Genomic DNA, 14,456 nt, shown 5'->3' on the forward strand with positions numbered 1-14,456 from the left:
TCTTTTTGAATATATCTCTTCAAGCAAGGGAAACAAAAGAAAAAAACAAATAAATGGGACTACATCAAATTAAAAAGTTTTTGCAGGGAGAAGGAAACATCAACAAAATGAAAATACAACCTACTGAATAAGAGAAGATATTGATAAATGATACATCTAATAAAGGGTTAATATCCAAACTATGTAAAGGACTCATACAACTTAACACCAAAAACCCCAATCCAATTCAGAGCACCTGAATAGACGTTTCTCCCAAGAGGACATACAGATAGCCATAAGACATATGAAAAGATATTCAATATCACTAATCATCAAGGAAATGCAAATCCAAACCACAATGAGATTATCACCACACCTGTCAGAATGGCTATCATCAATAAATCAACAAATAAAAAGTGCTGGAGAGGATGTGGGAAAAACGGAACTCTCATATACTGGTGGTGGGATTGTGAATTAGTGAAACCTCTTTGGAAAACTGTATGGAGAGTACTCATAAAATAAAAAACTACCTTATGACCCAGCAATTCCACTTCTGGGTATTTATCCAAAGAAAACAAAAACACTAACTCAAAAAGATATATGCATCCCTATGTTCACCGCAGCATTACTAGTAATAGCCAAGAAATGCAAGCAACCTAGGTGTCCACTGATAGATGAACGGATAAAGAATGTGATACACACACACACACACACACACACACACACGAATATTAAGCAGCAATAAAAAAGAATGAAATCTTGCCAGTGGTGACAACATGGATAGACCTATAAGGTATTATAATAAGTGAAATAAGTCAGACAGAGAAAGACAAATACCATATGATCTCACTTATATGTGCAATGTAAAAAAACAAACAAACAAAAAACTAATAAATGAATAAACAAAACAAAACAGAAACAGACTCATAAATATAGAGAACAAGCTAATGGTCACCAATGGGGAGGGGGTGGGGAAATGGGAATTAAAAAAGCTGAAATAAAATAGAAAATATGAGAGTGTACAGCATGTAATAAAGTGATTATTTTTTAAGTATATTTACATGTATGATATAAAGATGCATATTTGTATCTGTATACTCAATCACCTTGTAAAATGCATTATTTACTATGGCAGCAAAGTTTGAAAAACGCTATTTAAATGGTACTCTGGGAGTTAAAATGTTTATAATTCTCACCAAAATTCTTAATTGCCTGGAAATACACTATGTGTAAGGAAACTGAGCTTAAGCCACAATAAATTAATCAAATGAGAAGTGTTCTCATTTCCTCACCTTTTTTTTACTTCTCTTTGGTAGTGATTTATTCTTATTTGTTAGATGTATATGGTATCTTTCCTTCTTTTTGAAAATAAGTTGCAATTAAGTAACAATAATTCATATTTAAAAGAAACGGAGGAGTTTTGCTCTGCATGACAGGTCTTCCCACTTAATCAAACAAGCTAGGCTGCTCTACAATATCCAGACAGCTCAGAAGTACTAAACCATACTTGTTACACTCAAGAAGATATATTTAAGGAAGGGCTAATGAAAAATGTGTGAGATGAAAACTGAATTTGTTCCTAAAAAATGATTTTTAAAAAAGTTACATAGGCTTAAAAGAGCAAAACCATTATAAATAACAGAGTTATTTAAGAACAAGAAAATAAGAGAATTTATTCTTAAAATAATGGTAAAAATTATACTACCAAGAGCACAAAGTGAAACTTTAGTGGCTTTGTAGTTAATTGTAGCAAGGGAAGAAAATTTGTCTGAATAAAAAGAGAAGCAAGATGCTAGATCTATCCAAAATATCTCCTCCTCTTTGAATTACTTCCCAATCACTTATTATATACAATTTTGTATTTACTTTATATAATTTGTTTTGTTATTTCTACTCTTTAAAATATGTCATAACTAACAAATGTTTTGGCGAACCGTGTAATAAGCAGGGTAAAAAATTGTAAACAACCTATCTAAATGGAAATATAAATGCAGTTCTGTTTTTCACTTACAGATTAGAACTGGTAGGTTAAAACTGAAAACTTTAGGACCTAATGCATAGGAGAAAATATGGAAAACATAAATTAACCATTAAATAAGCAGCATCCATGATTTTTGCAATATGCCAGCCAATAGTGAGATTTCCATTTCCTACCCAATTTTATGTCAATGGGGACACTTAAAGAAGTATTTAATATAGGTATTTTTGCTCAAAAATCCGTTTCTATAATGATTTTACTTTAGCAGTAACTAGGTGTTATACGTTTAAAAATCTCAATTCAAAGCATTATAAGTTAAAATGTAGAAAATTAACCATAAGTGTTCAAATTACAAAAAAAAGATGTTATTAAAATGGCAAGTTCTGTGCATTCTAGGAGTAGAATAATATTTTAAACAGTTCTGTCAAAGTGTACCTAAAACTTTCCAGAAGGGAGGGATTTGTCAGGCACCTTCCACAAAGAAGTTCTGGGCCAATCAGGGATGGCTACTGCCAACTCACATCCACTAAAGAGGAAGAGAAGCTTGGCGTTGACACAACACCTCAGCCACTCTACCTGCATCTTTGGCTTTATTCTATGTAGCAGAATTGGGTATTTTCCCTGACGCTTTTAATTTTGACCTTTGGTATTCCAAATCTTGACTTAACAAAACTGACTGCTCTTTTATATCGTTGGCCTTATTCCTGTGACTAAATATCCTGGCTCAAGGGTCAGCACTATGTTTCTGATCCTAACCTGGTAACTTGACCTTGATTCCTGATCATGAACCTGCTCCTGATTCTGGTCCTTTGGATTGCTACTCCATTACTTCCACGTGTGTTAATGCAGCCATAAAAGCTCAGCATCATAGCCACTTTCTGCACTAAAATGACTTCTTCATAACCTAAGATGACTTAAAGGAGGAAAATAAGTGTAACAGAAATAACATCAAGGCATTGGCCAAGGAAGATAAATTCCAAAAAGAAAAGGTAGAGATCCAGGAAAAATAGAAGCAAACAAAAGAAAATACTTTGAGAATTAGTTTACATATAAATGTCGAGGGAAGAATTTAATCATAGAATACATGTACTAGAAAAGGCTGAGTGTACAAGTTTTCCCTTATTTAAAATTGAGACGAAAACAAAGTTTCTCTTTGCAGTGTTAGGTAGATTTACTCAGTAGTAGTCAGTAGACGTCCTGACTGATTGGAGAGGAGGAAAAAAACCTTCCCAATTAGGAATATTTCAGCCTCAATTGATCCTAATCAGGTAAAAAGTATTTAAATTAAGCTAAAATCAAATGCCAACCAGCTAAAGACGGATGTCTGGGTAATGTTCTAAAAATACCTTTATGCAGGCGAATCCAATTTTTTTGTCTGTTTTGTTGAGTTTGAAAGCAAATACTCATCTTTTCTATCACCTTGTTTTATTTTCTTTGTAGCAATCACCATTGTTTAAATATTTACTAGTTTACTTGTTCATTTCCTTCTTTCCCTACTAGAACACTAATCCATGAGGACAGGGACCTTATTTGTTTTGTTGATCACTGTATTTCCGTGCCTTAGCAGTGCCTGGCATAGATGGTAGGCTTGCAATAAATTTCTCAAATGAATGAATTAATAGATGTGCCATTTTGATTCAATTTTTATGAAATTAGAAACAAATATAGTTATCCAAAAAGACCAACATATTTCATAATATATACCAAATGACTATTCTAATGACTGAAGTTGGTAATAGAGGAGAGACAGGCATAATTTAGAAATCATTTGACAAGAAAAAAGAAATTGATGTTTTTTCCCCACCCAGCTCCATGGACAATATGAATACATATGACATTTAAAATACTCATCAATATCTAAACAATTCCTGAATCTCTCTTCATATCCTTTAATTCTGAAATTATTTTGGTTTCCAATCTTGTTTTGTTCCCATGTTGAAGAAGAGCAATGTTCTTCAAGAAAATGCCAATTGATTAATACCACCTCTTAGTGAAGCTCTGGCCTCCAAATATTATATATAGATTTTCATTAGAAGTCTTTTCTCCTCTGTCGATAGAGATACCTGAAGTGTTGATGATATATAATGAGAATGAAATCTGATATCTGATTCCTTAGTAGGGGAAAGGGTGAAATGCTTCAAAGCAGGAAAAATGCAGCTCTTGAAAACCAGTTGGAAAGCTGCAGAGAACTATAGCTTCCTATGTTCACGCTGATTATTATTTTCAGCTTGTCCTTTTTTCATCCACACAGGGGAGAGGGTTGAGGGTGGGGGAATATATATATTCCCCACTAGGGAATATATTCCACCCCCTACTAGGAAAGAAAAATTTCTATGTAATTTTATGCAGAACAGAGAAAACTATAGATGAGGATAAAATATTTCTGATTTGATAATAACTAACACAATTAAATTAGTATTTAAGTGACTAATTATAGAATATAGCTGACGAAATTTTTTTAGTGCTTTAATGGTGGGACCCTCTACTATTAGAAGGTAATCACAATAGAAATTTGAAAATATCATAACAATCACTAACATTTTAGTACCTCAAAATTAAAGTCATAATAATTACTAACATTGAGAATTTACTATTTGCCAAACACTGTTCTCCACAATTTACACAAGTTATCATTTATTCCTGATACTGGTCCTGTTAGATAGGTACTATGGTTATCTCTATTTTACAAATAAGAAAATGGAGACAGATATTAAAATCTTGCCCAGGAGCACAATGACAGTACGAAGTGGAATCAGGATTGAAACCTAAGCAATTTCATACACAGAAACTTATTGGAATGTATCCACTCCACATGAACCTTACCAAAAAATGATGGATACAGGGCAAGAGCACGATATCTGCCAAAGTGAAGTAAAGGCCTTCTGCAAACACGTGCTCCAGAGGTGGGAGGTCAGAAGCCTTCGCTTTTCTGATGTGAGAAGGCTCCCTGTTGGTAGTAGCTGGTTCGTCTTGTACTGTGAGTTTTGAGAATGCCACTTTCAGTTCCAGGCTCTTGGACGAAGACTCTAACCCTTCAGATGTTTCCTGACTATGGACCTCGCTCATAGCTTTTTCCTTAGCAAAGGGAGGCCCAGCTCCGGCCGCCTCCTGTTGCTTCAGCTTCTGCCGGCGGAGTTTGTCATCATTATGCACTCTAACAGGCTCACTGAGCTTTTTCTCTAGCTGTCGTATTTCTGCAGGGATGGTTGGGTGCTCGTCAGAAGATTCTTTGAGAAAATTCTCAATAGCTAAAGGGATGGTGAGTTCACATAGCCTGGTCCACTGACTAACCTACAAAACAAAGTAAGAAATGAAAGGATTCTTTACTTTCAACATAGCTTCAAGAAAAATAACTTTCTACTGGGGAAATTAAGACTGGTTTAGAAAATTTAGGTCTTGAGCAGACATATTACAGTGCTTCACAAGTGATAACATTAAACAATGTCCGTATCTAGAATACATGCCATCCTCCTGTATCCTCTTACTGAATAAATCCTTACTTCCCAAAGCCTTTAAAATACATACCCCTCCAAAAGAGCTAGGTTTACGAAGCACTGCTACTTAAGCTCCTGTTCATAGGTAAAAGTTCCCTTTAAAATACTCAATGTAATTAAAATAAAAGATTTAAAAAAGTCATTCTCTAAAAATGGTCTCCAAACCTCATAAATTAAATCTTTAAATTATTGTTCAAAACTGCTCTGAAATATTGGCATATATAATGGGCTACTTTATCTCATTGTTACTATAGGTTATTTTCAGGAAATGAAATTTCAGTTTCTAGCAGAAAGTTAAAATAAATGTTTAAGTGAATGTGCTATCACTACGTGGCTTTGAGTAACAGAAAAGAGACATTACACTTACTTCAGCACAGGCTTTCAAGCAAGTCTTTTTAAAACCCAGAAGTTCCAAAATGTCCTTCTTTGAGGGGTCTGCTTCGTATGATTTCTGGATTATGTGTCTCAGGACAACAGCAAGTCCTGCTCTACAGAAATTGTCTGGTTTTTCTCCTACTGCAGGTAAACAGCAATTCTGGATTATTGACGGAAGCTCTTGCCTTGAAATAACCTGTATTTCAACATCCGGGGACAGTACATTTTGAAGTAGTGGAATATCTGTACTTTCTCTGGTGAGAACTAAGCAAACTTTAAAGCTTTTGCAGTCACAGTAGGATAACAAAAATAAAGTTACAGATGTATGAAGTGGAAAGATGCAGCCTTCTATTTGGTGAGAGAAGTCCAGATATAGACACTCTTCTGTAAGACTTTTCTTAATGCCTTTCATTTTCTTTTTTCATTGGGTTACCTGAAGCATAAATGAAAGTGGTTATAGGTCTTAGACTAGTATAATTTAGAAGCTAAACTAAAACATGAATATTTTTAAAGCCTGTTCTGAAACAAATCAGCAAATATTTGTGATAGATACAATTCTACAAGAATTTGTTCCGGAGCTGAATAAATGGCTTCCAAAGGAAAGATTTCCACCCTGTGTAATTAACTAGTTCTAGGGGTAATTTTACACTCAATTCCTTTTAAATGAGCAAACTTGGGTGCTTTGCAACAGAACCCTCCCAATCAAGTACTTTGAGGTCTTGCTACAGGTAAGAACAAGAAATGAATAGAATGGAAAGTAAGAAATGACCAAGAATACTGAGAGTTGTCTGGGGATAACAGCCCTGAGAAGCTTTGACAATGCTGGTCCTCCCACACGTTTTCTGTTTTATGACCCTATAATTTAATAATCGGGAGGGGGGGATATATTTACTGCCTCATGAGAAATATATTCTCATAAAGTAAGTGGGTTTTAATATGTAATAAACTATTTATTGCATGCTGAATCACAATATAAAAATAATTGAATTTCCCTATAACTTACATATTGATAGTTGAGATATCTCAAAATTAACATGTCCAAAATCAAGTTCTTTATTCTTCCCTGACCCCCAATACTTCACCTCATGTATCTTTCCCATCTCAATTAATAGACCACCATCCTTCTAGCTGCAAAGGCCAAAAACCTGGTGAATCAGTGTTAATTATTCTTTGCTGTCACATCTCCATAACCAGTCCATTAAAAATTTTGGCTCCACCTACATTTCAAATCGTCCTCATTGCTTCCACTGTGATCGAAGGCACCTTCACCCCTCTCCTTCTAAATTATAGCATTTGCCTCCTAACTCTGCTGCCCATCCTACCTCCCCATCTAGTCTATTCTCAACATAACAGCCAAAATGATCCTGTCAAACATGAAGATTATATCACTACTCCGCTCAAACCTTCTGATGTCTTCACATCCTACTCAGAGAAAAGGCCAAGTGACTACAATGGCTTACAAATGTCTCTTTGACCTAATCCTCTCTTTGCCTCTGAGTTCATCTCTTTGACTCTTATCACTCACACTGCTCCAGCAAAAGTGGCTTGCTATTCCTCTAAGATACTAGGTACTTTCCCACCTCAGTGCCTTTGCACTTGACATTTCCAGTGCCTGGAACATGCCCTCATCTCCTTCAGGTATTTTCTCAAATATCAACTTCTTACTGAGATCGTCCCTGGCTACTATATTTAAATCACGAACACCAACCCCCACCCTCCCTGAAAAACAACTTTCTATGCCTTTCTGTGCTTTTCTCCATATCACTTATCACTATTATAACGTACTATATATTTGTTTTTCCTGTCCAAACTAAAATGTTCCATGAATAGACATTTTTTGTTCATTGCTCTGCCTAAAACAGAGGGTACTATATATATGAAATCAAGAAGTATTTATTGAATGAATGCATGGATGAATATACACACTGGTTATTTTAAAGATGCAAACATACACAGTTTTATGGTCAAAGTATTGATGGGTATTTTCCAGTGATAGTCCTTAAGGCTTTTGTTAATTATCACAACTTTTCAATTTATTTATACATATTCTGGGTCTAAAATTCCCCATGTCCTAATCCATAAATAACAATTCCAAAACTGACACTAGATGGCACCCCTTAAAAGCATTTACCGTGGAAGCATGTAGTAACAGGATGGTATTATCAGAGGAAAAGTTATTTTGAAAGCCTTTAAAAAATACACATGCAACTCTTTCTTTTAAGTGTGTTTGAAATATTAGTGCACCCTGAATTTTCGGAAACTATCAACATACTAAATTTCTTTTAATATTTTAAATTCCTTAGATTTTTTTTTTTTTTTAATCAAAGGCAAAATAGTCAAACACTCTTTAAGCTTTTTGGTACTCAGCTTTTTCTTATTAAAGGGACAATAATAATCCATTATAACAAAGAGATATAGTTAGTAAGCTACTGTCTTAAGAAACTTCTTGATAATGAAATAATCACTACTGTTTTATTTTATGTATCTTTTATTAAAACATAACAGATCTGCACCATGGTTTGTTACTTCTTTAAAAGATTATTTAGGGGAAAATTATTTCATATAATTTAAAAGCAACAACTTTTTAATTCATGAAACCATTTTCTCCCTGAGCTTAATTACTTTTTTGTTTTTCTGTTTTCTTTTTCTTTTTTTAACCTAGACCTAATTTTAAAGCAAAACATTAAAGGCTGTTTATAAAGCCTGCAAGCAAAATAAATCAATATTTCCTAGGAAATTGATAGTCTCTTTAAGGAGTGTGCTCCTGTAAATCAATTGCTGATTAATTTACCAGTCCTCTTAACTACCTCTTCTGACAGTGAGATATTATAAAGATCCCTAAATGCTTCAACCAGATTTGAAAGAAAAAATGACCGATTTCATTTGCCCAGCAATCTAAGAAACAGTAATTATGAGACTAGTCCTAACACTTAAAAACAAGAAACAAACAAACAAAAAAAACCTGAAAACAATTTCATGCTATATTACTGCTTTTGATTTAGGATATGTGGATTTTTTTTTTTTTTTAAATTAGGGTACATGTATATTTGCCACTTTCAAAGGCACATAAGAACCTTGAGAATAGGCTTTTACATATTCTATAAACTATTCTCTCTGTGAGCATTTAATAAATGCTAAATGTCAGTGAGATAGAATAGCAATAACCTGCCCATGGAGATATCTAAAAATTAATGAGATGCCTGAGAGAAAATGCAAAGAACTGTTGGTTCTTAACATAATTTATTTTTTCCAATATAGATGTTGATTTTGTTTTTCCTGGGAGATTAAAAATGTTACTTAATGATCTTGGAGTTAAAAAAAAAAATATTCTCCCTGGGCAGTTTCTCCCTATTAAGTACTAATGTAATTTCCAAAATAAATATTAAGTATTTGCAAACTTGTATAAATTTGATATCTGTTTTTGGCTTGTACTGTGTCTTTAATTTCTCAAGAGTAGAGCACAGTTTTTGCTTAAAGTTTGCAAACACCATAGGCAAAAGAAACCCCTCTTCTTCTTCTCCATTTCTACCTAGAGAATTCCTTAGTTCACTAATTTTATGTCATAAGCTTTAAAAAGATAGGTCCTATAAATCATCTTCTGTCATCCCCAGGGATTCTGGGACACAGCCCTCGTTACTCCATGTTGCATTGCTGCCAAGCACAGAAGTAGTGTCATTTGCTCTTTCTCAGCTTTGGCAGGTGCCACCTTGCAACTATTCCTGAAATGAAGTGAGAAAGCAGCAGACAAAACCACAAACTTTAGGAGCTGAACAGAGCTAACGGAGTATACATCTCTTTCCTAGACATGCCAGTTTACGTGAGAATGTTGCAGAGAGAATAAGTAGGTAAAAAGAAAATATTTAAATCTTGATTTCATTCCTTGGGAATCTTCAAAGATATTTTAAATTGAAATTATCAGAGGTTTAGTATTTTAGGCATTTAGACTTTTTTGTATTCTCATTCTAATTAATATATCTAGGTGTTGATACATTGAAATATTTCACACATGAAAAAGGAAGAGAATTTTATAGGCATTTTCTTATCTAAAACCACTTTACTACTTCACTCCATATGCATATGTATGTGAGAGACAAAGGAAAAAAAATACAATAAACATATTGAAAATAAGCATACTTCTCCAGAAGCTGACAAAAAATTTTTTGAAAGTTTTATGCTCAAAATTCAAGTCTGGGTCTATGGCAACTAAGTTTACATAATAAATAGATAAGGCATATATTATATAATAAAGAACAAAAAGTACATTACTGCAACAAAATATTGACTAGTTGATTTGCTTTTTTCAAATAAATTATCACGGCCTGGAATTAACAGTTTAATAAATGTTAAATAAATAAACAAAAAATACAATCCTAAACAATATGTACACTTTATTGTCTACCTACTATGTGCTAAGCACAGAGAATTTTAGACAATGCTTCTACTCCTCACAATCTTAAAAGTACAATTTACTTCTACTACATGGATGAGAACTGTACAACAATTCAAAAGTATTAATTGAATCTATAAAGGGATCTTATTTGAAAACATTCAGGAAATGATATTTTTCTAATATACATAGCATTATTTTATAAACCTAGAATTTCATAAATTGAAGCATATTGCAATTCTATTTCAGTAATAATTTCAGTTTCCTATAAGCAAAAGTGCATTTTAACTCCCTATTTGTTTAATCTGTACGCAGAACATATCATACAAAAACTCAGAGGAAGGAGGAGTAAAAATTGGTGGAAGAAATATCAATAACTTAAGATATGAAGATGATACCAACTTACTGCAGAAAGAAGCCATGCTTTGAAACAATTTCTGATGAACATAAAGGTGCCAAAGCAGGACTGCATTTGAACATCAAGAAGAGAAAAATCATGACTACAGATGAAATATACAACTTTAACAAGCACAATGAAGACTCAAATTTTTAAAGATTTTGCTTACCTTGGTTCAGTCATCAATTCAACTGAAGACTGCAGCCAAGAAGTCAAGAAGAGGACAGATCTGATCAAGATGGCACAGTAGGTAAATACTATGCTTACCTCCTCTTACAAACACATTAAAATTACAACTAAGCTACAGAACAACCATCATTGGGAATCCCCCAAAGTTTAGCTGAACACAAGTTCTATAGCTAAGGACATACAGAAGAAGCCACCCCAAGACTGGTAGGAAGGGCAGAGACATGAAGTGGGTTGGTCCCACAACCACGTATGACAATTAAAAATTGGGAAGGATATCTCAAGCCCAGGAGGAGTGAGGGGTCTCAGCTCCAAATCATGTTCCCCAGCCCAAGATGTCAGTGCCAGGGAGAGAAATCCCTATAACTTCTGGCTGGGAAAACCAGTGGAGATTGTGGCTGAGTGAGACAGAAGGCAGCTGCAGTTCTAAGCGCTCCTCTTAAAAGCCCATGCATGGCCTTACTCATTGACAGACTCACTCGCTCTGAGCTCTAGCACTGGAGCAGCAGTTCAAAAGGCTCTTGAGGCATACTGGGAAGAACTGAATTGTCTACCTTCAGGGCAAGGACTAAAGGGGCAGCTTTCTCCTGGACAGAGGAATTGGCAGAGCCATTGTTTCTTTGTTGAGTCCTCCCCAGCATGCAGACGCAGGCGAGTACCATGTCTGAGTCTCTATCAACCTGGCTATAATCTTTCATATGCCCCACACTGGTGATTCCCTGAGACCAGGCCTCACCCAACTTTCAGGACAACCCAAGTTACTTCCAGTCGCTTTTCCATATAAACAGATGGACTTGGCTCATGCTGCAGACATTCGTAAAATCTCTCAAATGTTCACAAAACCCAAACAAGCAGTCTCTGGCTTCAGAGTGTCCTCTACCTTTGGCTGAGCAGCCCTAGCAACAGCCAGCCATGGTTTGTGGCTTGGCCTCTCAAGGCACCTCCAATTCCATTGCAGTAGTGGCTATCTGTGGATTGCTCTGTGGCTCATGCCAGATGGCCCTGGACAAGACACAGGCTGCAACTGAAATTGGCCTGTGCCACCACAGGGTTCCTCACAGGAGGCCCCAGGGCTGGCACACCCCGTGGCCAGCTTCAGACCCAGCCAGAGCATCATCTGGTCACCTCTGGCGAAGACATACCAAAGGGCACACTGGGATGCACCAGAGCCCTGCTAAAGCAAATATTACTCTGTAGGCTCAGGCCCTGCACAACAGCTCATCCACTATAGTCAGGGCCAGTCCTATTAACCAATCAGCCCAAGGATCAATCCCTCCCACTGATGTGCAAACAGCAACCAAGACTCAACTATAACAAGAGGGCACACACAACCCACACAAGGGACACGACTGGAGCACCCGGCTCTTGTGACCAGGAATACTGTACCACTGAGATCCAGAAAAAACCTACTATATATAAGTCCTCTCCACTAATACTGGGAGACATAGCAGCCCTACCTAATACATAGAAACAAACACAGGGAGGCAACCAAAATGGGGAGAAAAGGAAACATGTCCCAAATGAAGGAAGAGAACAAAGCTCCAGAAAAAGAATTAAACAAAATGAAGGCAAGCAATCTACCAGATGCAGAGTTCAAAACACTGGTTATAAGGATGCTCAGTGAACTCATGGAGAAGTTAAACAAAGACATAGGAAACATAAAAATGGAGAAGGAAAACATAAAAAGAACCAGTCAGAAATAAAGAGTATAATTGAAATGAAGAATACATTAGAGGGAATCAACAGTACATTAGATGAAGAAGAGGATCAAAACAGTGATTTAGAAGATAAGGTAGCAGAAAACATCCAAACAGTACAGCAAAAAGAATCAAAAAAGAAAAAAAAACAGAATAGTTTAAGGGACCTCTGGGAGAACATCAAGCATACTTACATTCGCATCATAGGGGTACCAGAAGGAGAAGAGAGAGAGAGAAAGGACTTGAAAACCTATTTGAAGAAATAATGACTGAAAATGTCCCTAATTTGCTGAAGGAAATAGATACACAAGCCCAGGAAGCGCAGAGTCCCAAACAAGATGAACCCAAAGAGTCCCACACCAAGACACATCATAATTAAAATGCCAAAGGTTAAACACCAAGAGAGAATCTTAAAAGCAGCAAGAGAAAAGTTATCTACAAGGGAGCTCCCATAAGACTATCAGATGGTTTCTTAACAGAAACTTTGAAGGCCAGAAGGGATTGGCAGGAAATAGTCAAACTGATGAAAAGAAAGGACCTACAACCAATATTACTCTACTCAACAAAGCTATCATTTAGAATCAAAGGACAGATAAAGAGCTTCCCAGACAAGAAAAAGCTAAAGAAGTTTATCACCACCAAATTTGTATTACAAGGACTCATAGAGGAACTTCTTTAAGATGAAAAAAATAAAAATAAAAAAGATAAAAAATATAAATACTACAATGGCAATAACTACATATCTATCAACAATTACTTTCAATGTAAATGGATTAAATGATCCAATAAAAAGATAGTGTGGCTGAATGGATAAGAAAACAAGACTTTACATATGCTTCCTACAAGAGAATCACTTCAGATAGAAAGACACACAAGGATTGAAAGTAATGGGGTGGGAAAAAGATATTTCATGAAAATGGAAATGAAAAGAAAAAAAAGAAGAAGAAGCAGAAGCAGAAGAAGCTGGGATGGCAATGCTTATACCTGACAAAATAGACTTTAAAACAAAGACTATAACACGAGACAAAGGACTCAGTAATACCACTTCAGGGTATTTATCTGAAGAAACCCAAAACGCTACCTCAAGGGGACAAGTGCATCCATATGTTCACTGCAGCATTGTTTACAATGGCCAAGATGTGGAGGCCGCCTGGTTGTCCATCAATGGTAGAATGGATAAAGAAGAGGTGGTACATATACACATTGGAATATTGCTCGGCCAGGGAAGGGAATGGATTCTTGCCATCTGCAGAAGCATAGATAGACCTGAATATTAGACAGAGAAAAACAGATGCAATGGGATTTCTTGTGTAGAATTATATATATTGTGCCTAAAGAACAAAATAAATAAATAAAAGAGAAACAAACTCACAGATGCAGAGAACATTTTAATAGTTGCCAGATGGGAGGGGGGATGAGGGTAGGTGAAAAAGGGGAAGGGATTAAAAAGTAGAAATTTGTTGTTATACAGTAGTCACATGGATGTAGGGTATAGCATAAGAATACAGTCAATAATATTGTAATAACTATGTACGGTGTCCTATGGGTACTAGATTTTTGGAGGTGATAGATGGAAGGGGACGGGGAGAAAGGTGAAAAAGAGGGAAGGCATTAAGAAGCACAAATTGGTAGTTACAAAACAGTCATGGGGATGTACAGCATAGGGAATATAGTCAATAATATGGTAATAACTATGTATAGTGCCAGGTGGGTACTAGACTAGGCAGGGAGATCACTTCGTAAATTATGCAAATGTCTAACCATTATGCTGTGCTCCTGAAATTAATATAAAATAATATTTAACATCAACTATAATTGAAAAATTTAAAAAGGGGAGTGGGGAAAGGTGAAGGGAAATAAGAGGTTCAAATTTCCAGGTATAAAACAAATAAGTCATGGGAATGTAATGTACAGCATAGGGAATATAGTCAATAATATTTTGACAGTGTGATACAATGTCATA

General features: G+C 35.5%; 1 protein-coding gene across 6 annotated transcripts in view; it reads right to left on the reverse strand.

Moving 5' to 3' along the window:
• GSTCD (glutathione S-transferase C-terminal domain containing) overlaps positions 1-14,456 on the reverse strand; it is a 111,837-nt gene that overhangs the window by 92,281 nt on the left and 5,100 nt on the right. For 2 of the 6 annotated variants that reach the window (XM_074322810.1, XM_074322803.1), the window contains 3 exons: positions 13,575-13,759; positions 5,819-6,259; positions 4,781-5,248 (listed from right to left, as the gene is read on the reverse strand). In XM_074322810.1, coding sequence (XP_074178911.1) covers positions 4,781-5,248; positions 5,819-6,238 — 888 coding nt within the window. In that variant the 5' untranslated portion in view covers positions 6,239-6,259; positions 13,575-13,759. Of the gene's footprint in view, positions 1-4,780; positions 5,249-5,818; positions 6,260-10,619; positions 10,680-10,779; positions 10,840-13,574; positions 13,760-14,456 lie in introns of all 6 variants that reach the window. The other 4 variants (XM_019738934.2, XM_074322807.1, XM_074322789.1 and 1 more) reach the window with 3 other exon arrangements.

The sequence above is a fragment of the Rhinolophus sinicus genome, linkage group LG02 (genome assembly GCF_036562045.2).
Source record: "Rhinolophus sinicus isolate RSC01 linkage group LG02, ASM3656204v1, whole genome shotgun sequence".
Taxonomy (NCBI): Eukaryota; Metazoa; Chordata; class Mammalia; order Chiroptera; family Rhinolophidae; genus Rhinolophus; species Rhinolophus sinicus.